Source organism: Tarenaya hassleriana, unplaced genomic scaffold, assembly GCF_000463585.1.
Source record: "Tarenaya hassleriana unplaced genomic scaffold, ASM46358v1 Cleome33, whole genome shotgun sequence".
NCBI classification, from domain to species: domain Eukaryota; kingdom Viridiplantae; phylum Streptophyta; class Magnoliopsida; order Brassicales; family Cleomaceae; genus Tarenaya; species Tarenaya hassleriana.
Genome location: NW_010966459.1, coordinates 374,400 through 401,986, shown reverse-complemented (window position 1 = coordinate 401,986; position 27,587 = coordinate 374,400). Strand labels below are relative to the sequence as shown.

The 27,587-nt window shown below is 44.1% G+C and overlaps 9 protein-coding genes across 14 annotated transcripts; 7 read left to right on the top strand and 2 right to left on the bottom strand.

The window, feature by feature from the left end:
- The first annotated feature begins 272 nt into the window (after positions 1–272).
- On the top strand, positions 273–22,908 carry LOC104821294 (pyridine nucleotide-disulfide oxidoreductase domain-containing protein 2-like). 2 transcript variants are annotated; one of them, XM_010552108.2, is made up of 17 exons: positions 273–337; positions 16,615–19,132; positions 19,229–19,390; positions 19,528–19,707; positions 19,889–19,946; positions 20,080–20,130; positions 20,215–20,297; positions 20,532–20,619; positions 20,755–20,796; positions 20,884–20,958; positions 21,081–21,149; positions 21,281–21,396; positions 21,474–21,586; positions 21,982–22,061; positions 22,184–22,304; positions 22,443–22,509; positions 22,611–22,908. In XM_010552108.2, the coding sequence occupies exons 2-17, from the start codon at positions 18,867–18,869 to the stop codon at positions 22,750–22,752; spliced, it is 1,713 nt and encodes a 570-aa protein (XP_010550410.1). In that variant the 5' UTR covers positions 273–337; positions 16,615–18,866; the 3' UTR covers positions 22,753–22,908. The 2 variants fall into 2 exon arrangements, with proteins under 2 accessions (XP_010550410.1, XP_019058961.1); XM_019203416.1 differs by lacking the exon at positions 273–337 and having other exon boundaries at positions 16,255–19,132.
- On the bottom strand, positions 1,313–2,251 carry LOC104821561. The gene is made up of 4 exons (XM_019203413.1): positions 2,119–2,251; positions 1,934–2,028; positions 1,754–1,828; positions 1,313–1,637 (listed from the first exon to the last, which is right to left on the bottom strand). The coding sequence occupies exons 1-4, from the start codon at positions 2,249–2,251 to the stop codon at positions 1,413–1,415; spliced, it is 528 nt and encodes a 175-aa protein (XP_019058958.1). The 3' UTR covers positions 1,313–1,412.
- LOC104821560 (pyridine nucleotide-disulfide oxidoreductase domain-containing protein 2-like) lies at positions 2,375–6,423 on the top strand. Its single transcript, XM_010552481.2, has 16 exons — positions 2,375–2,655; positions 2,752–2,907; positions 3,045–3,224; positions 3,406–3,463; positions 3,597–3,647; positions 3,732–3,814; positions 4,049–4,136; positions 4,272–4,313; positions 4,401–4,475; positions 4,598–4,666; positions 4,798–4,913; positions 4,992–5,104; positions 5,500–5,579; positions 5,702–5,822; positions 5,943–6,009; positions 6,107–6,423. Exons 1-16 carry the CDS (start codon positions 2,390–2,392, stop codon positions 6,246–6,248), a joined length of 1,707 nt encoding a protein of 568 aa, XP_010550783.1. The 5' UTR covers positions 2,375–2,389; the 3' UTR covers positions 6,249–6,423.
- LOC104821296 (protein N-lysine methyltransferase METTL21A-like) lies at positions 6,401–27,564 on the top strand. 5 transcript variants are annotated; one of them, XM_010552116.2, is made up of 2 exons: positions 6,401–6,479; positions 26,725–27,564. In XM_010552116.2, the coding sequence occupies exon 2, from the start codon at positions 26,743–26,745 to the stop codon at positions 27,520–27,522; it is 780 nt and encodes a 259-aa protein (XP_010550418.1). In that variant the 5' UTR covers positions 6,401–6,479; positions 26,725–26,742; the 3' UTR covers positions 27,523–27,564. The 5 variants fall into 5 exon arrangements, with proteins under 5 accessions (XP_010550418.1, XP_010550417.1, XP_010550416.1 ...); XM_010552115.2 differs by lacking the exon at positions 6,401–6,479 and adding an exon at positions 26,343–26,404 and having other exon boundaries at positions 26,648–27,564; XM_010552114.2 differs by lacking the exon at positions 6,401–6,479 and adding an exon at positions 26,351–26,419 and having other exon boundaries at positions 26,648–27,564.
- Positions 6,481–7,465, top strand: LOC104821292 (protein-lysine methyltransferase METTL21D). The gene has a single exon (XM_010552106.2). It carries the CDS (start codon positions 6,498–6,500, stop codon positions 7,341–7,343), a length of 846 nt encoding a protein of 281 aa, XP_010550408.1. The 5' UTR covers positions 6,481–6,497; the 3' UTR covers positions 7,344–7,465.
- Positions 7,944–8,898, top strand: LOC104821559 (oxygen-evolving enhancer protein 1-2, chloroplastic-like). The gene is made up of 3 exons (XM_010552479.2): positions 7,944–8,284; positions 8,460–8,592; positions 8,669–8,898. The coding sequence occupies exons 1-3, from the start codon at positions 8,060–8,062 to the stop codon at positions 8,896–8,898; spliced, it is 588 nt and encodes a 195-aa protein (XP_010550781.1). The 5' UTR covers positions 7,944–8,059.
- Positions 17,059–18,607, bottom strand: LOC104821558 (maf-like protein DDB_G0281937). The gene is made up of 9 exons (XM_010552478.1): positions 18,575–18,607; positions 18,411–18,482; positions 18,231–18,305; positions 18,031–18,114; positions 17,864–17,933; positions 17,717–17,778; positions 17,467–17,508; positions 17,289–17,369; positions 17,059–17,130 (listed from the first exon to the last, which is right to left on the bottom strand). The coding sequence occupies exons 1-9, from the start codon at positions 18,605–18,607 to the stop codon at positions 17,059–17,061; spliced, it is 591 nt and encodes a 196-aa protein (XP_010550780.1).
- On the top strand, positions 22,985–23,961 carry LOC109115976 (protein-lysine methyltransferase METTL21D-like). Its single transcript, XM_019203417.1, has one exon. It carries the CDS (start codon positions 23,002–23,004, stop codon positions 23,830–23,832), a length of 831 nt encoding a protein of 276 aa, XP_019058962.1. The 5' UTR covers positions 22,985–23,001; the 3' UTR covers positions 23,833–23,961.
- Positions 24,068–25,574, top strand: LOC104821295 (oxygen-evolving enhancer protein 1-2, chloroplastic-like). The gene is made up of 2 exons (XM_010552109.2): positions 24,068–24,789; positions 24,965–25,574. Exons 1-2 carry the CDS (start codon positions 24,565–24,567, stop codon positions 25,412–25,414), a joined length of 675 nt encoding a protein of 224 aa, XP_010550411.2. The 5' UTR covers positions 24,068–24,564; the 3' UTR covers positions 25,415–25,574.
- Positions 27,565–27,587: the final 23 nt, after the last annotated feature.

The window sequence follows — 27,587 nt, the reverse complement described above, 5'->3', positions numbered from 1 at the left end:
TTAAGGGCACGTTGCGAATGATGGATCCTGCATCTGCTGCTGGTCCACGTTTTCGCATTTCGACCACCACCGGAATTTTGTCAGCCAGCCCCATCGAATTCTGCTTTGACCCTTTCTCCACCCACCTCCTCTCTCTCTCTCTACCTAGTAGCACTAGCGACCACCCCCCACGTCCATTTCCATCTGCTGCTTCGCCACTTTATGTTTACAAACATCAACATCTTGCCGTTTCTATTTCATCTTAACAGCAAGTAGTTCCGATGCCCCGCTTAGCATCTGTCTCACCCCCCATCTACACTCTCAACCTCGGGCCTCGGGCCCAGTAGTTTGCTTCTAGGTAGAATAGTCATGGACGAAATACTACATATGCAAAGCCATAATTTGTCTGCATGGGATGATCAGTAAATGAATCTATCCATTCATTTGAATTGTACAATTGACACTAACAAACTGATTCATATGGACCAATCACTTATAGTCGTCCGATGATGGGGGAACAAACACAAATTACCTAAATTTGAATCTTATCTTAGAAAGTGTGACATTTGAAGGGTGAGCATGAGAAAAAGGGGGCTTCTTTACTAAAGCACGTCCTTGATGAATTCTTCCGTGAGTGTTTTAGGAAGTCCCATCACTGTATCAGCCGCCCCCACCTATACAAGCATCCCCATACCCATGAATCCTCAGTTAGACTTTCCTCGATACATTTTCACAAAGCTGCAGTTTGATTTTGATGGACTGAGCTGTGCAATCTGGTAGATGTGTTAAACAAATGAAAAACTCGGGTTTTCTCGAGCAGAGAGGCACTAACCACGGTCTCCACAAATGGCAAAGTGAGGGGATGCTCAAGCATTAAACCTCCGGCTACGTTGAGTGTTATGCCCTCCTCAATCTTGGAACAAAGATGAATACAGACAGATGTTAAACAAACATATTCAAGACAATTATATCAAGAAGAATCACTGTTGGGTCAGTGTAGAGTGTTTAACCAGGTCATCGATGACTTTATCCGGTATCTCATGGAAATAGACCTGCACAACAATGCAGCAGAAAGTCGAGGGAAACAAGATTCTTATCGCTACCATAGGAAGAACAAGAACAGATTTGAGAGACAATGAGACAACTGGTTCCTCACTTTCAGAATCTCTAAAAGCTGTTATTTTAGGATCAAAGGTAATTTTTTTGAGAGAACATAAGAGACAATAATACCTCTGCTTTGTCCCATCCGCCTTTTCTTACTCCGGTTTTCAAGTTGGTTACGAGTACAGATCCCACAACAGATCCATGTGACCCAGAATAGCCTGGACATTTCAAAGACTGTGATTATCAACAGCTAAAACGGCACTGACTATAAGAGACAGGGTTGCGAAAGTGGCAATGACCGACCTTTAATAAATTCACGAGCTTCTTCCTTACTGGATGGTTTTTCTCTGATGACTCCTTTGTAGACAACCACCTTGGATTGGAATCAAGAGACAAATCACATACAGAATCCGCTTGTCAGGAAATGCATTCGTAACATAAAACTCGTAGAGTCGATGCCTTAAGCTTACTGTGTCTGCTGTGATCAACAGCGTTGGCTGAGTATCCTGCAAGAACTTGCTTATGTCCCCAAATCTTTTTGTAATTGCATCTGCCTAGCAAAGACATTCATTTGTGATTCAAAAAAAATACCCATTACACAGTAGAACTTATTGAAGGCTGGACAACACAAAAGCATAGAAATCCAATTTTAACAGAAGCAACCCGTTACCTTAGCCTCTGCAAGAGCCATGACTAAATCTTCTGGCTTCTCCTTCCTAATACTTTTTTCATCAATGTCTGCCGTCTTCAGCCATAAAACCCAACACAAATGTTCATTATTAGTAGAAATCCTTCACAGACCAACATAATCAAAGCAATCAAACCCTAGCACAAGGAACCAAATTGATACCATGATACTGAAATCATATCCCATTTCAGCCAGAATTCGCTTTCTCGCCATGGACTGAGAGCCCAAAATCACCTTCAGGTACAAAATATTCGCATCTCAAGAGCATTTCCAAGGAAAATTTCTCAGCAAATCAAAGAAACTATACGAAGAACAGACAATCAAACCTTAAAGCCGCGTTGAATCGCCTTTGTCGCCATCTTGGTGTTGTGCTCTCCGACCAGTGAGCGAAAGAAGGAAGAAATTCACTGTAAGCGGACGTGAGCCTTCAAATCTTCCTACGGTTATACCACCCAATAACGAAACGACACGTAACCACATGCTAAAGGGGCTTGTAGTAAATTCCACAAAATATAGGGTTAAAAGTGAATTTTACAGAAAATTTATGGTAAGTGCCAAGTGCGAGAGCTCCGACACTCGGGTGAAACGTCAGCGCGAGAGTGTGAGTACGACAGGACAATGTGGCGCCGGAGGTTCAGTACGAGTATCGGAAGCAGCGACGTGTTTGGTACTTTGACGAAGAAGAAATGGGACGCGGTGGTGATTGGCGGAGGCCACAACGGCTTGACCGCCGCGGCTTACCTGGCTCGCGGCGGTTTCTCCGTCGCCGTTCTCGAGCGCCGACACGTCATCGGCGGAGCGGCGGTGACGGAGGAGCTCGTTCCTGGCTTCAGGTTTTCTCGCTGCAGCTATCTCCAGAGTCTTCTCCGCCCATCCGTCATCAGGTTTGAACTTACGCTTTCTCTGTTTGTTTTGATCGATTTTGATTTGTTCCTCTCCCAAGAAGGATTTATCGGACATCTGGATTTGGGATTTGAAAGAGAGTTAGAGTTAGGCAAACATGGACTGAAGCTGAGAAATCCTTCGTCGTTTACGCCTTGTTTGGATGGACGTTACCTTCTTCTGGGGCCTGATCAAGAGCTTAATCACTCTGAGATTTCAAAGTTCTCGAGACTTGATGCTGATGCTTATCCGAGGTGAAAGTTCAAATTGTTCTAGTTTTGTAATACAATCTACTTGGACATCTATGTTGCTTCTGTTTCTGTTCGAAAAATGCATCTATATTGTGGTTCCATTTACTTGGCATTTTGTTTGATTTTGTTGTGATTTGCAGATATGAGAAGCAGCTGGAGAGATTCTGCAGATTCATGGATCCTCTCTTGGATGTGCCTCCTCCAGAATCTTTGCATGGTGACTCATCGCTGAATGATAGGTTAAGCAACAAAATGTACAAATCAGCTTTCTGGGCTCGTTGCCTGCGGCAAGCAGCATCTTTGGGGCAGAAAGATATGGTGTATGATCTCTTATTTTTAACAATAATCTGAAATTTTCTGTTATTGAAACTGAGTTGGGTCAGGAATGGAGCATAAAATTTTGCTACTTTGATCACTTGATTGAGCATAGAGTCCAATTATATACGCCTATAATCAGTTATATGGATTTGCTATAATGCAATTTAACTTTTATATGTGAAGGGACTTCATGGATCTTTTGCTGTCCCCAGCTTCCAAGGTTTTGAACAACTGGTTTGAGGTCGTTTCCTGATCTTTGATTCCTATTGGTTGATTTTTCTGTTTTAATTATATTGTTGTTAGTACATGAACAAATAGCTGGAAATTCGTTGTACATGCTTTTATTTTGTTGTCCTTGGTCTCTATGCTTGCAGTCAGATGTGCTCAAGGCAACTCTCGCAACTGATGCTGTGATTGGATCTACGGTAATAGACCTATATGTTCATGGTTCGTTTGAGACTACACTGCATATGTAACACAGTTATGTATTACCCATCTTTAACTTTCAGGCCAGCGTTCATACTCCTGGAAGTGGATATGTCCTACTGCATCATGTGATGGGAGAAACGGATGGAGATCGAGGAATCTGGTCGTATGTATCTGGGATGTTGAACTGACAAATGTGAATGTACAAATTGGTTGGCAATCCTATTACTGTGTGTGTATCATTCTCTAGGTTATTGGTTAGAGCATATGCTTAATGAGATTAGATGTTCAAATGAAGATTACATTGACGACATTGCCATTTCTGTGTCGATAGGTATATGGTGAACTTCAAATGTAAAGCTTGGCTATCCTGAGTGCTTTATGTGGATTATTTTTGCAGCTATGTGGAGGGCGGGATGGGTTCAGTGTCCATGGCTATAGGCAATGCCGCTAGGGAAGCTGGGGCTGAAATTTTTACAAATGCATCGGTATCTTTCTTTCCGATCATTCTACTTGACCAATTTTGTACCTACATCACATAGAACAGAGTTTGGGACTCTAGTTTCTTCCCCTTTCGTACTCGAAAAGTGTAACCACTAAGTACATACCTATGTGTCTGCCAGGTTTCTAAAGTTCTGATAGAAGATTCTGGCAATGTGAAAGGGGTGGGTTTTCTTCTAAATATTTCTCTATGGAGTGAGAACCTGAATCAAAACTCATTGGACAATATGGGCATGGTTGACAAAAATCAGGTTTTGCTTGCTGATGGTACACGGGTGGATGCATCAGTTGTCTTGTCCAATGCTACTCCTTATAGAACTTTCATGGTATAAGGCTTTGAGCCCCAATGTATTCTTCAAAAGTAAAATCTTTATGTGTCTAATTCTTTGTTGATTTGTTTTTAGAGCAATTTTCTGCTTACTTTTCTTTCTCTATTTTTGTGTAACAGGAGCTGGTTCCTAACAATGCTCTCCCGAATGACTTTGTCCGGGCTATTAAGCATTCAGATTACAGCTCAGTAAGCACTTTGTGTGTTTTACCTTTTCATTCGCCCAAGCAATGAGAAATATTTAAGAGAAATCATATAGATTTTTCTTACTGTATCTAGCTAAAAGCATTTTAATATCAATTGTTTCTTTTATTGGACAGGCAACGACCAAAATAAACTTGGCAGTTGATAAAATTCCGCTGTTTCGGTGCTGCAATACAGATCACTCAGGACCAGGTCCAGAGCATTTTGGCACTATACACATCGGGGCAGAGAGGTATGTTTTTTTTCCTAAACCTTCATTTTTCAAGAAAATATTAATTGAATGCTGCTCTCTTATAACTTCGGTTCTCAGTATGGAAGAAATTCACTCAGCATGTCAAGATGCTGAAAACGGCATGCCATCCAGAAGGCCAGTGATCGAAATGACAATTCCATCTGCGCTGGACACGACCATTTCTCCCCCAGGTATGCAATATTGAGCCGATGGTTAGCCTCTATTATTTTGATACTAGTACAAGTTTTCACTGGATGAAGTAGATTATCATCACACGACCTAATTGGGAGAGAATCAAAGAGTATCTTCTCTTTCAAGTTTTATTTCATTTTCATGGAAGTGAAAAGCAAATTTCCGGTAGGCTCAGTTCTTTAGAAGAACATAGGTCTCCAAAACTCGGTCAATCCAGTCCGACGTCTGCTAACTCTTTAGGGAGTGATAAGGTTTGATTTTGAAAACACAATTCTGGGTGAAAGCATGAAAAATAATCTCGGTTTATCGATGTTACATCTCTAATCTCATCAGCATTAGTGAAATCAAGTCACCAAGTAACTAAGCCTCAACTACGTTCCACTTCTCTGTGTAGGAAAGCATGTCATTAACTTGTTCATCCAGTACACTCCCTACAAGCCATCAGATGGCAGCTGGGAAGATCCTACGTATAGAGTGAGTTCTCTTCTGCAATGTGATTCTTGATCCTCTCCATCATTTCTACCGTACTCCATGCCAGTCAATCCAGTCCGACGTCTGCTAACTCTTTAGGGGTTGGGTGTTTAATGTCTGAATAGGAAGCATTTGCTCAAAGGTGTTTCAAACTGATCGATGAGTATGCACCCGGATTTAGCACATCCATCATCGGCTACGACATGCTGACTCCTCCGGACCTCGAAAGGGAAATTGGTTTGACAGGTAAAAAATAATAACCTTGGAAATATATCTTAACCATGCCCAAATCCAAAGGCCAAAATTCCAGTTCAGATTTTGGTCCTGATGAAGAAGAATGGTAGGAGATGTATTGAAAGCACGCAGGAGGAAACATCTTTCACGGTGCCATGGGATTGGACAGCCTCTTCCTAATGCGACCGGTGAAAGGATGGTGTGATGCTTCTCTCTATTCAGATCACTATGAATAACATTATATACCATTTAGATCCTGATTGAATTTTGCCAATAAATTACAAATGTGGAAACAGGTCAAATTACGAGACCCCTCTAAAGGGGTTGTACTTGTGTGGAAGTGGGGCTCATCCCGGGGGTGGTGTTATGGGGGCGCCTGGGAGAAACGCTGCACATGTCGTTCTTCAAGACTTGAAGAAAATAATCCCCCAACAGTAATGCCTCTCTTGCGTAATGTTATATCGACCGTTGTATTTCTTTGCCCACATTTACGAGTTGTAACCCTCTGGGTGGTTCAGATACTCCCCTTTGAGAACCTCTGAACTATTCAGAAGCTCAACGGCATCCCTTAAGAAATTATCAAACCAATAATAAGATGCCACGTGTTACCCAATTGGATGCCCTAAACCAGCGAAAGGGGAAAGTTAAAAGCCAGCGAAAGCCGGAAAGGAAGGATCGGTCGAAACAATGCTTACTGTTTCTCAGCGAGACGACGATGGGGAAGACGACTTAGATCCGACCAAGATGCTCTTACTAGAAGAGAACGGAGTCAATGGCGGGAGTTCTTCCCCCGTGCGCGACGGAGCACCGGAGCATCAGCTGCACCAGCAGCACTACATCCGCTCGATCGAGTCAACGGTCGTGATTCGCCAGCTCCCGTCGCAGGGCCTCTCCTTCCAGCTATGGCCGGCGGCAACCACGCTCGTCACGCTGCTCGATAACCCCCGCCGTGACCCTAGCCAAAGCCCTCTCACCGAAACGCTCAAGGCGTTGTCCTCCAACGGCGCAGAATCTTCCACGTTGAACATCCTCGAGCTCGGATCTGGCACCGGAATCGTCGGAATCGCGGCGGCCGCCACGCTTTCTGCTGATGTCACGGTGACGGATCTCCCCCACGTCATCGAGAATCTCTCGTTCAATGCCGACGCTAACTCCGACATGGTGGCTAGATTCGGAGGGCGTGTCCATGTGGCGCCGCTGCGGTGGGGGGAGGCCGGTGACGTGGAGCTAATTGGCCGGAGATTTGACCTAATCCTTGCGTCGGACGTTGTATACCACGACCATCTTTACGATCCTCTGCTCGAAACGCTGCGTTTGTTGCTGCTGGGAAGCGAAAAGAGAATGTTGGTGATGGCTCACCTCAGGAGATGGAAGAAGGAGTCCGTCTTCTTCAAGAAAGCTCGGAAGCTCTTCGATGTCGACGTTATACACTCCGACGACCCTCTCGAGGGTTCCCGAATTGGCGTTGTAGTTTACCGGTTCGCCCGGAAACGCCGGAAACAGAACTCCGGTTTAGGAAAACACTTCCCCTGAGTTTTTTTTTTTTTGCAGTTTTTCCTCAGAATATGTCAAGTGTATGATGAAATCCACATGAAAACGATTGGTTCAATCTTGTTCAGTGGTTCAATCTTTGTGAAGATGCTTCATCAAATATATGTATGGGCTAAAAGATTCTTCTCGGCGGATTCAAGAAGGAAACTGAAACTGAAACTGAAGAGTGCAAGTATGTCCATAAATTGGCTTTAAAGCAGGAAACAACCAAAGCTGACACTTGTGTCCAATGACTCGCAATCTAAAGCCCTGATGACAACTTAGTAAACCAAGAGGAGAAAATGAAATCAGTAAAACCAGGAAGAACCGGCTCGCTTATATTAAACCGTAACCAGCTTGATGAATCAGAGGCTCTGAAACTCAGGAAGTAAACAGAGTAACGTCTTCTGGTGTGGAGATTTTGATAGATACCTTATATCTCTCGGCCAAGGTTTACCGTGTTTAACACGTGATGAGATTACCGGGCTGCTCTGTTTCCACGTAATCATCCCTGATCGAGACGGTGTCGATATTTGGGCTTAGAAATATCGTCACGTGTTAAACCTGGGACGAGGCATAGGGTATCCCCACAAGCCAACCAGAAGTCAGGATCCTCCGAAGCAGACCAATAAAAGAAGAGCACACCTCATCTCCCTCCTCCTTTTTATACTCTTGTCTGTCCCCGACTTCTGTCAACACGAACAGAAGGAGTTATCGCCATGGCAGCTTCTCTCCAAGCTACTGCAGCTTTCCTCTCCGCCGCTCCTTCCCGCTGCGTTCGTCTACGGTCGTCACCTTCTGTCGCCAAGGCCTTCGGCCTTGGATCTTCCTCTGCCCGTCTCACCTGCTCTCTCCACTCTGATCTCAGTGACTTCGCCAGAAAATGCTCTGACGCCGCCAAGATCGCCGGCTTCGCTCTCGCCACCTCTGCTCTCGTCGTCTCGGTACGGCATCTCGTTATACATATATATATTTGAAGCCCTTTGGTCATAATATCACAAGTAAAGCTGACAGATTCTCTGGAGCAGTTATAATTCTTCACTTTCACGTGTCATATACGTACTTGCATGTTCTAACGCCGCATGCATTTGATCTGAGATAGAAATGCGCTTTTTGTAGGGAGCGAATGCGGAGGGAGTGCCGAAGAGGCTGACGTTCGACGAGACGTGCATGGAGGTTAAGGGCATTACTACTACTGGAACTGCGAACGGCCACTCGGAGAAGTTCGGCTTCGAGCCGACAATGGCCGAGGGTGTTGTCAGCGACAAATTTATTTGGAGGGTTCCACCCGATCGAAGACGTAACCGAGAAGCACGTGGTGGATATAGCAAGGTTTGCGGTGGATGAGCACGACCGTACGAGCAAGTCCCGTCTCAAGTTCGAGAGAGTGATTAGCGGTGAGAGACAGGTGGTAGCAGGCATGAACTACAGGCTCGTCTTGGCTGCCAAAGACCCCGCCGCCTCCTCCACCAACAACTACGAGGCATTCGTTTTTGTACCGCTCGGGGGTGAACCCTGGTCCCTCAAGCACTTCAAACCTCTCTACCTGACTAACTGATCCCTCACTCGAAACCATTCGCGTATATAGTTCCCACTTTCCACATATAGTATTGGCATAATGAATAAAGGAGTGGCGGCTGGCTGCAATAATTGATTATCTATTCCGATGATCTTGTACATGTTTAATTAATAAAATATGATGACGTGGATTTCATGTACTTCTTCTGTTGATGTGTACTTTTATTGCGTTGCACAAGCTTATGTTCTAAGGAGAATGCTATTTGTCACGTTGGAGATTTCAGTGACGATGGAAGAAAATTCGCTCCTTTATTCAGACATTAACATGTGTATTTATACAAGTTTCATATCGTGACCTAGTATCTATGGGAAAAGGAAACTTAATATATGTTACAATAGTTTCCTTTTCATTAGATTCATCATATATGCTATTACCCCCCCTCAAGTTGGAGCATATAGATCATGGATGCCCAACTTGGATAAAAACGAATCAAATTCCTTGCGTCCAAGAGCCTTGGTGAAAATATCCGCGAGTTGTTGAGTCGTGGATACATGGCGAGTAATTATGGCGTTGGATGTAACATGTTGACGAAGGAAATGGCAAGCAACTTCAATGTGTTTCGTGCGATCGTGGAAGGAGTCATTTGCCGATATGTGGATGGCCGCTTGGCTATCACAGTGAAGAACCATAGGGTCGGAGTGAACAACACCAAGCGAAAGCAAGAGACCTCTTAGCCAAAGTAGTTCACATGTCGTGACCGCCATCGCTCGATACTCTGCCTCGGCGGAGGAGAGAGATACCGTTGGCTGCCGCTTGGATTTCTATGATATCGGTGATTTTCCTAGCTGAATAATCCATCCTGAAAGGGATTTTCGTGTCTTTTGGCAACCCGCCCAATCCGAATCGCACCAACCATACAAACGAAGATTCGAATCAGATCGTAGTAGTATCCCTTGTCCCGGACTTTGTTTGAGGTATCGGACCACCCGTAAAGCCGCATCCCAATGATCTTGTTGTGGTTGTTGCATAAACTGAGACAATGTGTGTACGGCATACGTGATGTCGGGGCGAGTGGCGAGTAGATAGAGTAAGCGCCCAACCAGTCGTCGGTATGGTTCTGGATCCGGCAGCAAATCACTTGTCGAAACGGAGAGGCGATGATTCTGATCCAGCGGAATGGAGACCGGTTTCGCACCCATAAGACCAGTTTCATCAAGAATGTCCAACACGTATTTACGTTGAGACAGAGAGAAACCTGCGGAACTTCGAGCTACTTCAATACCGAGAAAGTATTTTAACGTACCGAGGTCTTTCATGTGAAAGCAAGAGCTGAGGTATTCCTTAAAGCGATGCATAGCCGACGTTGAGCTTCCAGCAATTAGAAGATCATCAACGTACACTAAAACGTGTAAGTGAGTTTGATCCTTGTGAAAGACGAACAAAGAATGATCAGACTGGGTTTGCTCAAAACCATATCGACGAAGTGCGTATGTGAGCTTAGCGAACCAACACCGCGGAGCTTGGCGTAACCCGTACAAAGATTTCCGTAGACGACAAACTTGATTCGGCCGAGAAGGAGTGAAACCCGGGGGAAGTTTCATATAGACTTCATCATGAAGATCACCATGAAGGAAGGCGTTATGGACGTCCATTTGGTGAACGTCCCAGTTTCGAGCAGCCGCCACGGCAAGGTAGGTCCGAACAGTCACCATCTTGGCTACGGGAGCAAATGTCTCGTCGTAATCAATGCCCTCGGTCTGGTGATTGCCGAGGATAACGAGACGGGCCTTGTGTCTTTCAACCGTGCCATCAGCTCTGTACTTTGTTCGAAAGATCCACTTACAACCGATTGCTTTCTTGTGTGCGGGTAGTGTTTCAAGCGTCCAAGTCTGATTTGTTTCAAGTGCCGCAATTTCGGCCCGCATTGCCTCTCTCCAACGCTCATCATGTACAGCCGCCTTGTATGTCTTCGGGTCGTGATTATTCTCAACAGCCACAAGGAAAGCTTTGTGTGTCGGTGTTACAGCTGAGTAAGACAGAACACTGTCGATAGGATACAGAGGATTCGAGGAGGATGGCAGCTGAGCAGAAGACGACGAGACCTGAAGAGGTGATATTCGGATGGCATTGGTTACGAAATCCCTTAATCGCACATTGTGAAACCGTTGCCTATGTCCTCGACCGAGCTCATTCTCACCCGACTGATGATGCGATGCAATCAAGGACAAATCAACAGTATCATTCGTAGAATCCATGTCCAAATTGACTGAGTCAATAATCTCAGGGTTGGTTGAAACTGAGGCAGCATCAACAGGAGCACTCGAGGAGTCTGAATTATCAGAAGAAGCAGAATCAGGTGATGAAGGTAACAAGCCAGATGGAGATGACGAAGAAGCAGGGGCAACACGGAGAAGAGGCACAATTTCATCGTTATCAACTGGAAAAGATCCGGATATGGACAACGGAGATGTCGAGCAAGGCTTCAAAACAGAATCCTGATATGGGAATTTTGTTTCGCAGAACACCACATCACGCGAGACAAAAATACGTTTCGTCTCAAGGTTATACACTCTCCATCCTTTTTGCCCTGCGGGATATCCGATGAATAAACATCGAGAGCTTCGTGCAGCAAACTTGTCTCCTCCGCGATTTTGGTTGTGGACATAACAAAGACTACCAAAAACACGAAGGTGATCATATCTCGGGGGCTGTCCATGAATCATCTCGTATGGAGTTTTGCCGTCAAGAAGCCCCGACGGGGTACGGTTAATGAGATATCCCGCCGTTAGTATGCTTTCGCCCCAAAATTCAATCGGAAGTTGGGCTTGAAATAATAAGGAACGAGCCACATTCAAAATATGTCGGTGCTTTCGTTCGACGCGGCCATTTTGTTGAGGTGTGCCGACACAAGATGTTTCGTGTACGATTCCATGATCGGAAAAATATTCCCTCATACCGATGAACTCAGATCCATTGTCTGACCGTATAATCTTGACAAGAGTACTAAATTGTCGTTCAACCATGTTCACAAAATGTTGAAGCTTAACCGAGGCTTCGTTTTTGCCTCGCAAGAGATATATCCAAACGGCTCTAGAATAATCATCAACCACAGTCAGAAAGTACGTGGCACCCGAGAACGACGGAGTGCGATACGGTCCCCATATATCACAATGAATCAACTGAAAAATCTCTGAGCTATTATTAGTACTCAACGGAAAAGAATCTCGGGTTTGTTTGGCTCGCAAACATACATCGCAATGCTTAGTCTCAGAACAAACATTGTTCGAAAAACCCAAAACAGAAAGCTTGGAAAGAACTGTAGATGATGGATGACCCAAACGTTGATGCCATAAATCGGGAGATTGTCTATCTACCACCCGTGCTGCTGCAACTCTTGCCGCCCTACGGAAATAGTACAATCCCTCTTTTCGTTCACCCACTCCAATCAGAGTCTTGGTAGTGCGGTCCTGAAGCACACACAAATCACGAGCAAAGGTGACAATGTAGTCACAGTCATCCAAAAACTGGGAAACGGAGATCAAATTGCATTGTAGGCCGGGGACAAACAAGACATTGGATAACCGAAGTCGAGTACCAAGATAGACAGACCCGGATTGTTCAGACACAACCTGCCGAGCATCCGGTAATATCACAGAAAATGGCGAGACAGCAGTAACATCAAGCAAAGATGATAAATCTCTTGTCATGTGATGAGAGCAACCTGTATCAATAATCCAGGAGGTACAAGAAGTCATACCCGAAAGAGACTCCGAAGCTCCAACGTGGTTCGTAGTTAGAAGATTGATCAGTGTCTTCCACTGGTCGTCGGTGATTCCGCGAGGACTTTGCTTATCAGCAGAGGAAGATGTTGTCGGAGAGACTTGTGCAGACGGAGCAATGAAAGCAGCATTGGCTCTGGCAATCTGACCCACTGCTCGATCACCGTGATTTGTTCCAGGTTGCGATCTGCCTCTGCCCCGCGTTGTTCCCGTGCGGTTGCGTGGTCGATCTCCCCACCATTCGGGATAACCCACGAGCTGAAAACACACATCTGCGAGATGGCCTGTGCGATGATAGTTCGTGCAGAGAATCGACTTGTCGCTTTCAGCGGTTTGTGGACGTTGGCGAGGTCCAGTTTTGACCGAGAATGCGACAGCTTCAGGTTTGTCGATGTGGGATTGAGTAATCAGCTTTGATTCCTCGTCTTGAGTTACAGCATTGTAAGCTTCTTCAATGCTTGGAAGCGGTTGTCGGGACAAGAGATTCGAGCGGACGACCCCGTATCGAGAGTCATCTAAGCCGAGAAGAAACTCGTAAAGCCGATCCTCATTCCTTTCTTTTTCAAGGAGTGCCGCAATGTCACATGAGCAACGTCCACATTTGCAAGTTTTCAATGTCCGGAAGTTCGCAAGATCATCCCAGAGTTTAGTGAGTTTGCCGAAATACGCTTCAACCGTCATGCCAAGTTGGCGACAGTTTGCAAGTTCACTCCGAATACGGAGAAGACGAGGAGCATTAGTCTTCCCGAAACGACGTCTCAAGTAGTCCCACAAGTCGGTCGCATACTCTCGGTGAACCACATCGGATCGAAGATGAGATTCAAGAGTATTCTTGAGCCACGAAACGATGAGAGCATTGTTTGTGTCCCAATCCTCAAAATCTGTCGAAGTTGCATCAGGTTTCGATATCGAGCCATCCACAAAACCAAACTTCTTGCGAGATTTCAAAGCTTGGCGGATGTTGACGGCCCATTCGTCATAGTTGTCCCCTCGAAGTAGCGGCTGGGAAAGGATCAGCCCCGGATTGTCGCTCGGAGTAAGGTCATATGGGCTGATCGTGCGCCGAACAGGTAGGACAGGTTCGATGTGGCCAGTAGTGGCGTTCATTGTCGGGTTCGAAGGTTCAGATGTATTGGTGTGCTGGGTCGGTGTCGGATTCGAGTCAATGCCAGTAGACATTCGAGGAAAAAGGAAAAAATTAGATCGGTGTATATGATTTCAGGCTCTGATTACCATGTCACGTTGGAGATTTCAGTGACGATGGAAGAAAATTCGCTCCTTTATTCAGACATTAACATGTGTATTTATACAAGTTTCATATCGTGACCTAGTATCTATGAGAAAAGGAAACTTAATATATGTTACAATAGTTTCCTTTTCATTAGATTCATCATATATGCTATTACTATTCTCGAATCGCGATTACCAACACAGTCGGGATCAATGAATTTTGTTTATGAATATTAAACATTAAAAAAATATTTGTTGAGCCCAAGTTCCATTGCATATTTGTAATAAAAAAAGGCCCAAAGCATACATTAGATTAGATTAGACGTTGTCCCGAGCCGACAACTCTTTAGATACAGTATTGATCACGTGTCAAACATTTTATTTTGGTATTTTTTGCATTCTTTTTAGCCCCACTTTATCCGTCAAAATTAGTGGTGGTGGGTGTTTCCCGTTGGATTCTTCAAAATCAAACCGTAGAATAAAAAATTTCAATATTTTTTACCGAACATATTATTTATTAAAAATTCCAAACTTTATAAAATTTTCGAAAAATAAAAAATTTCTTAAAAAATATATTTGTTTAATAAAACCGAAACCGAACTTAATAAACCGTTCTCGAATATAACCATTAAAATTTCGAACCAAATATGGAAACCTTGACGGGTTAAAATGTCAGAAATTTTAGTGGTGAATATGTAATTAATTTTTTTTAGATTAAAAACATAAGCCAACAGACTCCGCCCCAAGATAATCTAATAAGATAATTTGGGCCCGCTTAAGATAAGCCTACAGACTATTCGGCCCAAATTTAAATCAAATTGACGCCGCCTAAAACCCTAGCCCTAGTTCCGATCTTCTATAAAAATGGCCGCCCTCATCTGGTTTCGCAGCTCTAAGTAAAACCCTAATCGGGGGCCTCAGGCGATGGTAATTCTCTTTGCGGTACGATGTATTTCTTCTAGCTACGTTTTTTTGGGGAAGTGAACTCTGGTCTCTTCCTCACTCCGGTTTGTTTTTTTTCAGTCGAATTCTCTGGAAGGGATGGATTTCCAACGTGTTTTGAGTTGCGTTTCCTTTCTTTTCTTTTTTTGTTGATACGTGTTTTTTCTCAAAGCTTTGAGCTCTAAAAAAAATGGTGAAAGGGTTTCTCTGTGATGATCAAACAAATAGATGACGAGTCCGATCAATCCATTCTAACAATCATGAGGACGAATCGAGGCATTTGTCTGAGGGGAACCTATCACTGTTGTCTTTTCTTAAAAATCATAACTTTTATTTTAGTATGCATGAAGTTTTGTGAGAAGGAAAAGTAAAGGGCATGGTGAGGATATGTTTATTGTCATCTGATTCACCTTGAGGAATCAAATAACCTCCTACTCATTCTGAATGCCTTTTTGTTTCTTCACAATCCTTATTTTACGAGTTTCATTGCTGCAACTTTGACCACGTTTTTAGGCCCTTGTAATCGGAATGACTAAGAAAGACGATTAACAACTCGAATGATTAAGTTTTGCTCGATGGACGAAAAATTAATGTGTAAATTTGGCCGTGAAGGCTTTGAAATAAAAAAATATATTGCAATTAACTCTCACAGTAAGGCCCATTAGCTCAGTTGGTTAGAGCGTCGCCGATCATTCTACTTGACCAATTTTGTACCTACATCACATAGAACAGAGTTTGGGACTCTAGTTTCTTCCCCTTTCGTACTCGGAAAGTGTAACCACTAAGTACATACCTATGTGTCTGCCAGGTTTCTGAAGTTCTGATAGAAGATTCTGGCAATGTGAAAGGGGTGGGTTTTCTTCTAAATATTTCTCTATGAAGTGAGAACCTGAATCAAAACTCATTGGACAATATGGGCATGGTTGACAAAAATCAGGTTTTGCTTGCTGATGGTACACGGGTGGATGCATCAGTTGTCTTGTCCAATGCTACTCCTTATAGAACTTTCATGGTATAAGGCTTTGAGCCCCAATGTATTCTTCAAAAGTAAAATCTTTATGTGTCTAATTCTTTGTTGATTTGTTTTTAGAGCAATTTTCTGCTTACTTTTCTTTCTCTATTTTTGTGTAACAGGAGCTGGTTCCTAACAATGCTCTCCCGAATGACTTTGTCCGGGCTATTAAGCATTCAGATTACAGCTCAGTAAGCACTTTGTGTGTTTTACCTTTTCATTCGCCCAAGCAATGAGAAATATTTAAGAGAAATCATATAGATTTTTCTTACTGTATCTAGCTAAAAGCATTTTAATATCAATTGTTTCTTTTATTGGACAGGCAACGACCAAAATAAACTTGGCAGTTGATAAAATTCCGCTGTTTCGGTGCTGCAATACAGATCACTCAGGACCAGGTCCAGAGCATTTTGGCACTATACACATCGGGGGAAAGAGATTTTCAGAGGTGGAATGATTAAGGGCACGTTGCGAATGATGGATCCTGCATCTGCTGCTGGTCCACGTTTTCGCATTTCGACCACCACCGGAATTTTGTCAGCCAGCCCCATCGAATTCTGCTTTGACCCTCTCTCCATCCACTTCCTCTCTCTCTCTACCTAGTAGCACTAGCGACCACCCCCCACGTCCATTTCCATCTGCTGCTTCGCCACTTTATGTTTACAAACATCAACATCTTGCCGTTTCTATTTCACCTAAACAGCAAGTAGTTCCGATGTCCCGCTTAGCATTTGTCTCACCCCCCATCTACACTCTCAACCTCGGGCCTCGGGCCCAGTAGTTTGCTTCTAGGTAGAATAGTCATGACTGATTTACCTCCGACGCGTGTGTTACAGGCTCGTGCGCATGGGTTTGGGGTTTGACCCGCATGCGCCTAAACCCAACTACGGCCCGAACGTTAGACGCGCCTGGTGGCCAGGTCCGGCAGACTGAGGTCCATGGGGACTGTTAGGCGCGGGTGATGGCCAGTTCAACTCCGTTTATAAGGGTAGGTAGTCACGGGGGTTCCCCAATGTATAAAAAAAAAAGCCATAATTTGTCTGCATGGGATGATCAGTAAATGAATCTATCCATTCATTTGAATTGTACAATTGACACTAACAAACTGATTCATATGGACCAATCACTTATAGTCGTCCGATGATGGGGGAACAAACACAAATTACCTAAATTTGAATCTTATCTTAGAAAGTGTGACATTTGAAGGGTGAGCATGAGAAAAAGGGGGCTTCTTTACTAAAGCACGTCCTTGATGAATTCTTCCGTGAGTGTTTTAGGAAGTCCCATCACTGTATCAGCCGCCCCCACCTATACAAGCATCCCCATACCCATGAATCCTCAGTTAGACTTTCCTCGATACATTTTCACAAAGGTGCAGTTTGATTTTGATGGACTGAGCTGTGCAATCTGGTAGATGTGTTAAACAAATGAAAAACTCGGGTTTTCTCGAGCAGAGAGGCACTAACCACGGTCTCCACAAATGGCAAAGTGAGGGGATGCTCAAGCATTAAACCTCCGGCTACGTTGAGTGTTATGCCCTCCTCAATCTTGGAACAAAGATGAATACAGACAGATGTTAAACAAACATATTCAAGACAATTATATCAAGAAGAATCACTGTTGGGTCAGTGTAGAGTGTTTAACCAGGTCATCGATGACTTTATCCGGTATCTCATGGAAATAGACCTGCACAACAATGCAGCAGAAAGTCGAGGGAAACAAGATTCTTATCGCTACCATAGGAAGAACAAGAACAGATTTGAGAGACAATGAGACAACTGGTTCCTCACTTTCAGAATCTCTAAAAGCTGTTATTTTAGGATCAAAGGTAATTTTTTTGAGAGAACATAAGAGACAATAATACCTCTGCTATGTCCTATCCGCCTTTTCTTACTCCGGTTTTCAAGTTGGTTACGAGTACAGATCCCACAACAGATCCATGTGACCCGGAATAGCCTGGACATTTCAAAGACTGTGATTATCAACAGCTAAAACGACACTGACTATAAGAGACAGGGTTGCGAAAGTGGCAATGACCGACCTTTAATAAATTCACGAGCTTCTTCCTTACTGGATGGTTTTTCTCTGATGACTCCTTTGTAGACAACCACCTTGGATTGGAATCAAGAGACAAATCACATACAGAATCCGCTTGTCAGGAAATGCATTCGTAACATAAAACTCGTAGAGTCGATGCCTTAAGCTTACTGTGTCTGCTGTGATCAACAGCGTTGGCTGAGTATCCTGCAAGAACTTGCTTATGTCCCCAAATCTTTTTGTAATTGCATCTGCCTAGCAAGGACATTCATTTGTGATTAAAAAAAAATACCCATTACACAGTAGAACATATTAAAGGCTGGAGAACACAAAAGCATACAAATCCAATTTTAACAGAAGCAACTCATCACCTTAGCCTCTGCAAGAGCCATGACTAAATCTTCTGGCTTCTCCCTCCTAATACTTTTTTCATCAATGTCTGCCGTCTTCAGCCATAAAACCCAACACAAAGGTTCATTATCAGTAGAAATCCTTCACAGACCAACATAATCAAAGCAATCAAAACCTAGCACAAGGAACCAAATTGATACCATGATACTGAAATCATATCCCATTTCAGCCAGAATTCGCTTTCTCGCCATGGACTGAGAGCCCAAAATCACCTTCAGGTACAAAATATTCGCATCTCAAGAGCATTTCCAAGGAAAATTTCTCAGCAAATCAAAGAAACTATACGAAGAACAGACAATCAAACCTTAAAGCCGCGTTGAATCGCCTTTGTCGCCATCGTGGTGTTGTGCTCTCAGACCAGTTAGCGAAAGAAGGAAGAAATTCACTGTAAGCGGACGCGAGCCTTCAAATCTTCCTACGGTTATACCACCCAATAACGAAACGACACGTAACCACATGCTAAAGGGGTTTGTAGTAAATTCCACAAAATATGGGGTTAAAAGCTAATTTTACAGAAAATTTATGGTAAGTGCCAAGTGCGAGAGCTCCGACACTCGGGTGAAACGTCAGCGCGAGAGTGTGAGTACGACAGGACAATGTGGCGTCGGAGGTTCAGTACGAGTAGCGGAAGCAGCGACGTGTTTGGTACTTTGACGAAGAAGAAATGGGACGCGGTGGTGATTGGCGGAGGCCACAACGGCTTGACCGCCGCGGCTTACCTGGCACGCGGAGGTCTCTCCGTCGCCGTTATCGAGCGCCGACACGTCATCGGCGGAGCGGCGGTGACGGAGGAGCTCGTTCCTGGCTTCAGGTTTTCTCGCTGCAGCTATCTCCAGAGTCTTCTCCGCCCCTCCGTCATCAGGTCTGAACTTACGCTTTCTCTGTTTGTTTTGATCGATTTTGATTTGTTCCTCTCCCAAGAAGGATTTATCGGACATTTGGATTTGGGATTTGAAAGAGAGTTAGAGTTAGGCAAGCATGGACTGAAGCTGTTGAAGAGAAATCCTTCGTCGTTTACGCCTTGTTTGGATGGACGTTACCTTCTTCTGGGGCCTGATCAAGAGCTTAATCACTCTGAGATTTCAAAGTTCTCGAGACTTGATGCTGATGCTTATCCGAGGTGAAAGTTCAAATTGTTCTAGTTTTGTAATACAATCTACTTGGACATCTATGTTGCTTCTGTTTCTGTTCGAAAAATGCATCTATATTGTGGTTCCATTTACTTGGCATTTTGTTTGATTTTGTTGTGATTTGCAGATATGAGAAGCAGCTGGAGAGATTATGCAGATTCATGGATCCTCTCTTGGATGTACCTCCTCCAGAATCTTTGCATGGTGACACATCGCTAAATGATAGGTTAAGCAACAAAATGTACAAATCAGCTTTCTGGGCTCGTTGTCTTCGGCAAGCAGCATCTTTGGGGCAGAAAGATATGGTGTATGATCTCTTATTTTTAACAATAATCTGAAATTTTCTGTTATTGAAACTGAGTTGGGTCAGGAATGGAGCATAAAATTTTGCTATTTTGCTCACTTGATTGAGCATAGAGTCCAATTATATACGCCTATAATCAGTTATATGGATTTGCTATAATGCAATTTAACTTTTATATGTGAAGGGACTTCATGGATCTTTTGCTGTCCCCAGCTTCCAAGGTTTTGAACAACTGGTTTGAGGTCGTTTCCTGATCTTTGATTCCTATTGGTTGATTTTTCTGTTTTAATTATATTGTTGTTAGTACATGAACAAATAGCTGGAAATTCGTTGTACATGCTTTTATTTTGTTGTCCTTGGTCTCTATGCTTGCAGTCAGATGTGCTCAAGGCAACTCTCGCAACTGATGCTGTGATTGGATCTACGGTAATAGACCTATATGTTCATGGTTCGTTTGAGACTACACTGCATATGTAACACAGTTATGTATTACCCATCTTTAACTTTCAGGCCAGCGTTCATACTCCTGGAAGTGGATATGTCCTACTGCATCATGTGATGGGAGAAACGGATGGAGATCGAGGAATCTGGTCGTATGTATCTGGGATGTTGAACTGACAAATGTGAATGTACAAATTGGTTGGCAATCCTATTACTGTGTGTGTATCATTCTCTAGGTTATTGGTTAGAGCATATGCTTAATGAGATTAGATGTTCAAATGAAGATTACATTGACGACATTGTCATTTCTGTGTCGATAGGTATATGGTGAACTTCAAATGTAAAGCTTGGCTATCCTGAGTGCTTTATGTGGATTATTTTTGCAGCTATGTTGAGGGCGGGATGGGTTCAGTGTCCATGGCTATAGGCAATGCCGCTAGGGAAGCTGGGGCTGAAATATTTACAAATGCATCGGTATCTTTCTTTCAGATCATTCTACTTGACCAATTTTGTACCTACATCACATAGAACTGAGTTTGGGACTCTAGTTTCTTCCCCTTTCGTACTCGGAAAGTGTAACCACTAAGTACATACCTATGTGTCTGCCAGGTTTCTGAAGTTCTGATAGAAGATTCTGGCAATGTGAAAGGGGTGGGTTTTCTTCTAAATATTTCTCTATGAAGTGAGAACCTGAATCAAAACTCATTGGACAATATGGGCATGGTTGACAAAAATCAGGTTTTGCTTGCTGATGGTACACGGGTGGATGCATCAGTTGTCTTGTCCAATGCTACTCCTTATAGAACTTTCATGGTATAAGGCTTTGAGCCCCAATGTATTCTTCAAAAGTAAAATCTTTATGTGTCTAATTCTTTGTTGATTTGTTTTTAGAGCAATTTTCTGCTTACTTTTCTTTCTCTATTTTTGTGTAACAGGAGCTGGTTCCTAACAATGCTCTCCCGAATGACTTTGTCCGGGCTATTAAGCATTCAGATTACAGCTCAGTAAGCACTTTGTGTGTTTTACCTTTTCATTCGCCCAAGCAATGAGAAATATTTAAGAGAAATCATATAGATTTTTCTTACTGTATCTAGCTAAAAGCATTTTAATATCAATTGTTTCTTTTATTGGACAGGCAACGACCAAAATAAACTTGGCAGTTGATAAAATTCCGCTGTTTCGGTGCTGCAATACAGATCACTCAGGACCAGGTCCAGAGCATTTTGGCACTATACACATCGGGGCAGAGAGGTATGTTTTTTTCCTAAACCTTCATTTTTCAAGAAAATATTAATTGAATGCTGCTCTCTTATAACTTCGGTTCTCAGTATGGAAGAAATTCACTCAGCATGTCAAGATGCTGAAAACGGCATGCCATCCAGAAGGCCAGTGATCGAAATGACAATTCCATCTGCGCTGGACACGACCATTTCTCCCCCAGGTATGCAATATTGAGCCGATGGTTAGCCTCTATTATTTTGATACTAGTACAAGTTTTCACTGGATGAAGTAGATTATCATCACACGACCTAATTGGGAGAGAATCAAAGAGTATCTTCTCTTTCAAGGTTTATTTCATTTTCATGGAAGTGAAAAGCAAATTACCGGTAGGCTCAGTTCTTTAGAAGAACATAGGTCTCCAAAACTCGGTCAATCCTGTCCGACGTCTGCTAACTCTTGAGGGAGTGATAAGGTTTGATTTTGAAAACACAATTCTGGGTGAAAGCATGAAAAATAATCTCGGTTTATCTATGTTACATCTCTAATCTCATCAGCATTAGTGAAATCAAGTCACCAAGTAACTAAGCCTCAACTACGTTCCACTTCTCTGTGTAGGAAAGCATGTCATTAACTTGTTCATCCAGTACACTCCCTACAAGCCATCAGATGGCAGCTGGGAAGATCCTACGTATAGAGTGAGTTCTCTTCTGCAATGTGATTCTTGATCCTCTCCATCATTTCTACCGTACTCCATGCCAGTCAATCCAGTCCGACGTCTGCTAACTCTTTAGGGGTTGGGTGTTTAATGTCTGAATAGGAAGCATTTGCTCAAAGGTGTTTCAAACTGATCGATGAGTATGCACCCGGATTTAGCACATCCATCATCGGCTACGACATGCTGACTCCTCCGGACCTCGAAAGGGAAATTGGTTTGACAGGTAAAAAATAATCACCGTGGAAATATATCTTAACCATGCCCAAATCCAAAGGCCAAAATTCCAATTCAGATTTTGGTCCTGATGAAGAAGAATGGTAGGAGATGTAGAAATGACAAGTTTACAATTGAAATCACGCAGGAGGAAACATCTTTCACGGTGCCATGGGATTGGACAGCCTCTTCCTAATGCGACCGGTGAAAGGATGGTGTGATGCTATGCTTCTATATTCAGATCACTATGAATAACATTATATACCATTTAAATCCTGATCGAACTTTGCCAATAAATTACAAAATGTGGAAACAGGTCAAATTACGAGACTCCTTTAAAGGGGTTGTACTTGTGTGGAAGTGGGGCTCATCCCGGGGGTGGTGTTATGGGGGCGCCTGGGAGAAACGCTGCACATGTCGTTCTTCAAGACTTGAAGAAAATAGTGGCCCAACAGTAATGCCACTCTTGCGGAATGTTATATCGACCGTTGTATTTCTTTGCCCACATTTACGAGTTGTAACCCTCTGGGTGGTTCAGATACTCCCCTTTGAGAACCTCTGAACTATTCAGAAGCTCAACGGCATCCCTTAAGAAATTATCAAACCAATAATAAGATGCCACGTGTTACCCAATTGGATGCCCTAAACCAGCGAAAGGGGAAAGTTAAAAGCCAGCGAAAGCCGGAAAGGAAGGATCGGTCGAAACAATGCTTACTGTTTCTCAGCGAGACGACGATGGGGAAGACGACTTAGATCCGACCAAGATGCTCTTACTAGAAGAGAACGGAGTCAATGGCGGGAGTTCTTCCCCCGTGCGCGACGGAGCACCGGAGCATCAGCTGCACCAGCAGCACTACATCCGCTCGATCGAGTCAACGGTCGTGATTCGCCAGCTCCCGTCGCAGGGCCTCTCCTTCCAGCTATGGCCGGCGGCAACCACGCTCGTCACGCTGCTCGATAACCCCCGCCGTGACCCTAGCCAAAGCCCTCTCACCGAAACGCTCAAGGCGTTGTCCTCCAACGGCGCAGAATCTTCCACGTTGAACATCCTCGAGCTCGGATCTGGCACCGGAATCGTCGGAATCGCGGCGGCCGCCACGCTTTCTGCTGATGTCACGATGACGGATCTCCCCCACGTCATCGAGAATCTCTCGTTCAATGCCGACGCTAACTCCGACATGGTGGCTAGATTCGGAGGGCGTGTCCATGTGGCGCCGCTGCGGTGGGGGGAGGCCGGTGACGTGGAGCTAATTGGCCGGAGATTTGACCTAATCCTTGCGTCGGACGTTGTATACCACGACCATCTTTACGATCCTCTGCTCGAAACGCTGCGTTTGTTGCTGCTGGGAAGCGAAAAGAGAATGTTGGTGATGGCTCACCTCAGGAGATGGAAGAAGGAGTCCGTCTTCTTCAAGAAAGCTCGGAAGCTCTTCGATGTCGACGTTATACACTCCGACGACCCTCTCGAGGGTTCCCGAATTGGCGTTGTAGTTTACCGGTTCGCCCGGAAACGCCGGAAACAGAACTCCGGTTTATGAAAACACTTCCCCTGAGGCTTTTTTTTTTTTGCAGTTTTTCCTCAGAATATGTCAAGTGTATGATGAAATCCACATGAAAACGATTGGTTCAATCTTGTTCAGTGGTTCAATCTTTGTGAAGATGCTTCATCAAATATATGTATGGGCTAAAAGATTCTTCTCGGCGGATTCAAGAAGGAAACTGAAACTGAAACTGAAGAGTGCAAGTATGTCCATAAATTGGCTTTAAAGCAGGAAACAACCAAAGCTGACACTTGTGTCCAATGACTCGCAATCTAAAGCCCTGATGACAACTTAGTAAACCAAGAGGAGAAAATGAAATCAGTAAAACCAGGAAGAACCGGCTCGCTTATATTAAACCGTAACCAGCTTGATGAATCAGAGGCTCTGAAACTCAGGAAGTAAACAGAGTAACGTCTTCTGGTGTGGAGATTTTGATAGATACCTTATATCTCTCGGCCAAGGTTTACCGTGTTTAACACGTGATGAGATTACCGGGCTGCTCTGTTTCCACGTAATCATCCCTGATCGAGACGGTGTCGATATTTGGGCTTAGAAATATCGTCACGTGTTAAACCTAGGACGAGGCATAGGGTATCCCCACAAGCCAACCAGAAGTCAGGATCCTCCGAAGTAGACCAATAAAAGAAGAGCACACCTCATCTCCCTCCTCCTTTTTATACTCTTGTCTGTCCCCGACTTCTGTCAACACGAACAGAAGGAGTTATCGCCATGGCAGCTTCTCTCCAAGCTACTGCAGCTTTCCTCTCCGCCGCTCCTTCCCGCTGCGTTCGTCTACGGTCGTCACCTTCTGTCGCCAAGGCCTTCGGCCTTGGATCTTCCTCTGCCCGTCTCACCTGCTCTCTCCACTCTGATCTCAGTGACTTCGCCAGAAAATGCTCTGACGCCGCCAAGATCGCCGGCTTCGCTCTCGCCACCTCTGCTCTCGTCGTCTCGGTACGACATCTCGTTATACATATATATATTTGAAGCCCTTTGGTCATAATATCACAAGTAAAGCTGACAGATTCTCTGGAGCAGTTATAATTCTTCACTTTCACGTGTCATATACGTACTTGCATGTTCTAACGCCGCATGCATTTGATCTGAGATAGAAATGCGCTTTTTGTAGGGAGCGAATGCGGAGGGAGTGCCGAAGAGGCTGACGTTCGACGAGACGTGCATGGAGGTTAAGGGCATTACTACTACTGGAACTGCGAACGGCCACTCGGAGAAGTTCGGCTTCGAGCCGACATCCTACACCGCCGCGGCCGAGGGTGCTGTCAGCGACAATAAATTGGGAGGGTTCCACCCGATCAAAGACGTGAACGACCCGTACGTGGTGGCTGTGGCAAAGTTTGCGGTGGATGAGCACAACCGTACGAGCAAGTCCGGTCTCAAGTTCGAGAGAGTGATTAAAGGTGAGAGACAGGTGGTAGCAGGCATGAACTACAGGCTCACCTTGGCTGCCAAAGAACCCGCCGCCTCCTCCACCAACAACTACGAGGCATTCGTTTTTGTACCGCTCGGGGGTGAACCCTGGTCCCTCAAGCACTTCAAACCTCTCTACCTGACTAACTGATCCCTCACTCGAAACCATTCGCGTATATAGTTCCCACTTTCCACATATAGTATTGGCATAATGAATAAAGGAGTGGCGGCTGGCTGCAATAATTGATTATCTATTCCGATGATCTTGTACATGTTTAATTAATAAAATATGATGACGTGGATTTCATGTACTTCTTCTGGTGCTTTTATTGCGTTGCACAAGCTTATGTTCTAAGGAGAATGCTATTCTCGAATCGCGATTACCAACACAGTCGGGATCAATGAATTTTGTTTATGAATATTAAACATTAAAAAAATATTTGTTGAGCCCAAGTTCCATTGCATATTTGTAATAAAAAAAGGCCCAAAGCATACATTAGATTAGATTAGACGTTGTCCCGAGCCGACAACTCTTTAGATACAGTATTGATCACGTGTCAAACATTTTATTTTGGTATTTTTTGCATTCTTTTTAGCCCCACTTTATCCGTCAAAATTAGTGGTGGTGGGTGTTTCCCGTTGGATTCTTCAAAATCAAACCGTAGAATAAAAAATTTCAATATTTTTTTACCGAACATATTATTTAAAAATTTCGGACGATCAAATTTTTCATTATCGAACCAAACTTTATAAAATTTTCGAAAAATAAAAAATTTCTTAAAAAATATATTTGTTTAATAAAACCGAAACCGAACTTAATAAACCGTTCTCGAATATAACCATTAAAATTTCGAACCAAATATGGAAACCTTGACGGGTTAAAATGTCAGAAATTTTAGTGGTGAATATGTAATTAATTTTTTTTAGATTAAAAACATAAGCCAACAGACTCCGCCCCAAGATAATCTAATAAGATAATTTGGGCCCGCTTAAGATAAGCCTACAGACTCTCCGGCCCAAATTTAAATCAAATTGACGCCGCCTAAAACCCTAGCCCTAGTTCCGATCTTCTATAAAAATGGCCGCCCTCAACTGGTTTCGCAGCTCTAAGTAAAACCCTAATCGGGGGCCTCAGGCGATGGTAATTCTCTTTGCGGTACGATGTATTTCTTCTAGCTACGTTTTTTTGGGGAAGTGAACTCTGGTCTCTTCCTCACTCCGGTTTGTTTTTTTTCAGTCGAATTCTCTGGAAGGGATGGATTTCCAACGTGTTTTGAGTTGCGTTTCCTTTCTTTTCTTTTTTTGTTGATACGTGTTTTTTTCTCAAGCTTTGAGCTCTAAAAAAAATGGTGAAAGGGTTTCTCTGTGATGATCAAACAAATAGATGACGAGTCCGATCAATCCATTCTTACAATCATGAGGGCGAAAGGGGAAAGTTAAAAGCCAGCGAAAGCCGGAAAGGAAGGATCGGTCGAAACAATGCTTACTGTTTCTCAGCGAGACGACGATGGGGAAGACGACTTAGATCCGACCAAGATGCTCTTACTAGAAGAGAACGGAGTCAATGGCGGGAGTTCTTCCCCCGTGCGCGACGGAGCACCGGAGCATCAGCTGCACCAGCAGCACTACATCCGCTCGATCGAGTCAACGGTCGTGATTCGCCAGCTCCCGTCGCAGGGCCTCTCCTTCCAGCTATGGCCGGCGGCAACCACGCTCGTCACGCTGCTCGATAACCACCGCCGTGACCCTAGCCAAAGCCCTCTCACCGAAACGCTCAAGGCGTTGTCCTCCAACGGTGCAGAATCTTCCACGTTGAACATCCTCGAGCTCGGATCTGGCACCGGAATCGTCGGAATCGCGGCGGCCGCCACGCTTTCTGCTGATGTCACGATGACGGATCTCCCCCACGTCATCGAGAGGTGGGTCCATGTGGCGCCGCTGCGGTGGGGGGAGGCCGGTGACGTGGAGCTAATTGGCCGGAGATTTGACCTAATCCTTGCGTCGGACGTTGTATACCACGACCATCTTTACGATCCTCTGCTCGAAACGCTGCGTTTGTTGCTGCTGGGAAGCGAAAAGAGAATGTTGGTGATGGCTCACCTCAGGAGATGGAAGAAGGAGTCCGTCTTCTTCAAGAAAGCTCGGAAGCTCTTCGATGTCGACGTTATACACTCCGACGACCCTCTCGAGGGTTCCCGAATTGGCGTTGTAGTTTACCGGTTCGCCCGGAAACGCCGGAAACAGAACTCCGGTTTATGAAAACACTTCCCCTGAGGCTTTTTTTTTTTTTTGCAGTTTTTCCTCAGAATATGTCAAGTGTATGA

Coding starts and splice junctions, on each gene's coding strand:
- LOC109115976 (XM_019203417.1), top strand. CDS start 23,002: ATGCTTACTGTTTCTCAGCGAGACGACGATGGGGAAGACGACTTAGAT.
- LOC104821559 (XM_010552479.2), top strand. CDS start 8,060: ATGGCAGCTTCTCTCCAAGCTACTGCAGCTTTCCTCTCCGCCGCTCCT. Junction 8,285..8,459: donor CCTCTGCTCTCGTCGTCTCG/GTACGGCATCTC, acceptor CGCTTTTTGTAG/GGAGCGAATGCGGAGGGAGT. Junction 8,593..8,668: donor CGAGCCGACAATGGCCGAGG/GTGTTGTCAGCG, acceptor TGGTGGATATAG/CAAGGTTTGCGGTGGATGAG.
- LOC104821558 (XM_010552478.1), bottom strand. CDS start 18,607: ATGGCGACAAAGGCGATTCAACGCGGCTTTAAG. Junction 18,115..18,230: donor TGGCTCTTGCAGAGGCTAAG/GTGATGAGTTGC, acceptor TGTCCTTGCTAG/GCAGATGCAATTACAAAAAG. Junction 17,934..18,030: donor TGTTGATCACAGCAGACACA/GTAAGCTTAAGG, acceptor TTCCAATCCAAG/GTGGTTGTCTACAAAGGAGT.
- LOC104821294 (XM_010552108.2), top strand. CDS start 18,867: ATGTGGCGTCGGAGGTTCAGTACGAGTAGCGGAAGCAGCGACGTGTTT. Junction 19,391..19,527: donor GATGCTGATGCTTATCCGAG/GTGAAAGTTCAA, acceptor TGTGATTTGCAG/ATATGAGAAGCAGCTGGAGA. Junction 19,947..20,079: donor TTTTGAACAACTGGTTTGAG/GTCGTTTCCTGA, acceptor CTATGCTTGCAG/TCAGATGTGCTCAAGGCAAC.
- LOC104821296 (XM_010552116.2), top strand. CDS start 26,743: ATGCTTACTGTTTCTCAGCGAGACGACGATGGGGAAGACGACTTAGAT.
- LOC104821292 (XM_010552106.2), top strand. CDS start 6,498: ATGCTTACTGTTTCTCAGCGAGACGACGATGGGGAAGACGACTTAGAT.
- LOC104821560 (XM_010552481.2), top strand. CDS start 2,390: ATGTGGCGCCGGAGGTTCAGTACGAGTATCGGAAGCAGCGACGTGTTT. Junction 3,815..4,048: donor GGAGATCGAGGAATCTGGTC/GTATGTATCTGG, acceptor TTATTTTTGCAG/CTATGTGGAGGGCGGGATGG. Junction 4,476..4,597: donor CTCCTTATAGAACTTTCATG/GTATAAGGCTTT, acceptor TTTGTGTAACAG/GAGCTGGTTCCTAACAATGC.
- LOC104821561 (XM_019203413.1), bottom strand. CDS start 2,251: ATGTGGTTACGTGTCGTTTCGTTATTGGGTGGTATAACCGTAGGAAGA. Junction 2,029..2,118: donor ACACCAAGATGGCGACAAAG/GCGATTCAACGC, acceptor AATGCTCTTGAG/ATGCGAATATTTTGTACCTG. Junction 1,638..1,753: donor TGGCTCTTGCAGAGGCTAAG/GTAACGGGTTGC, acceptor TGTCTTTGCTAG/GCAGATGCAATTACAAAAAG.
- LOC104821295 (XM_010552109.2), top strand. CDS start 24,565: ATGGCAGCTTCTCTCCAAGCTACTGCAGCTTTCCTCTCCGCCGCTCCT. Junction 24,790..24,964: donor CCTCTGCTCTCGTCGTCTCG/GTACGACATCTC, acceptor CGCTTTTTGTAG/GGAGCGAATGCGGAGGGAGT.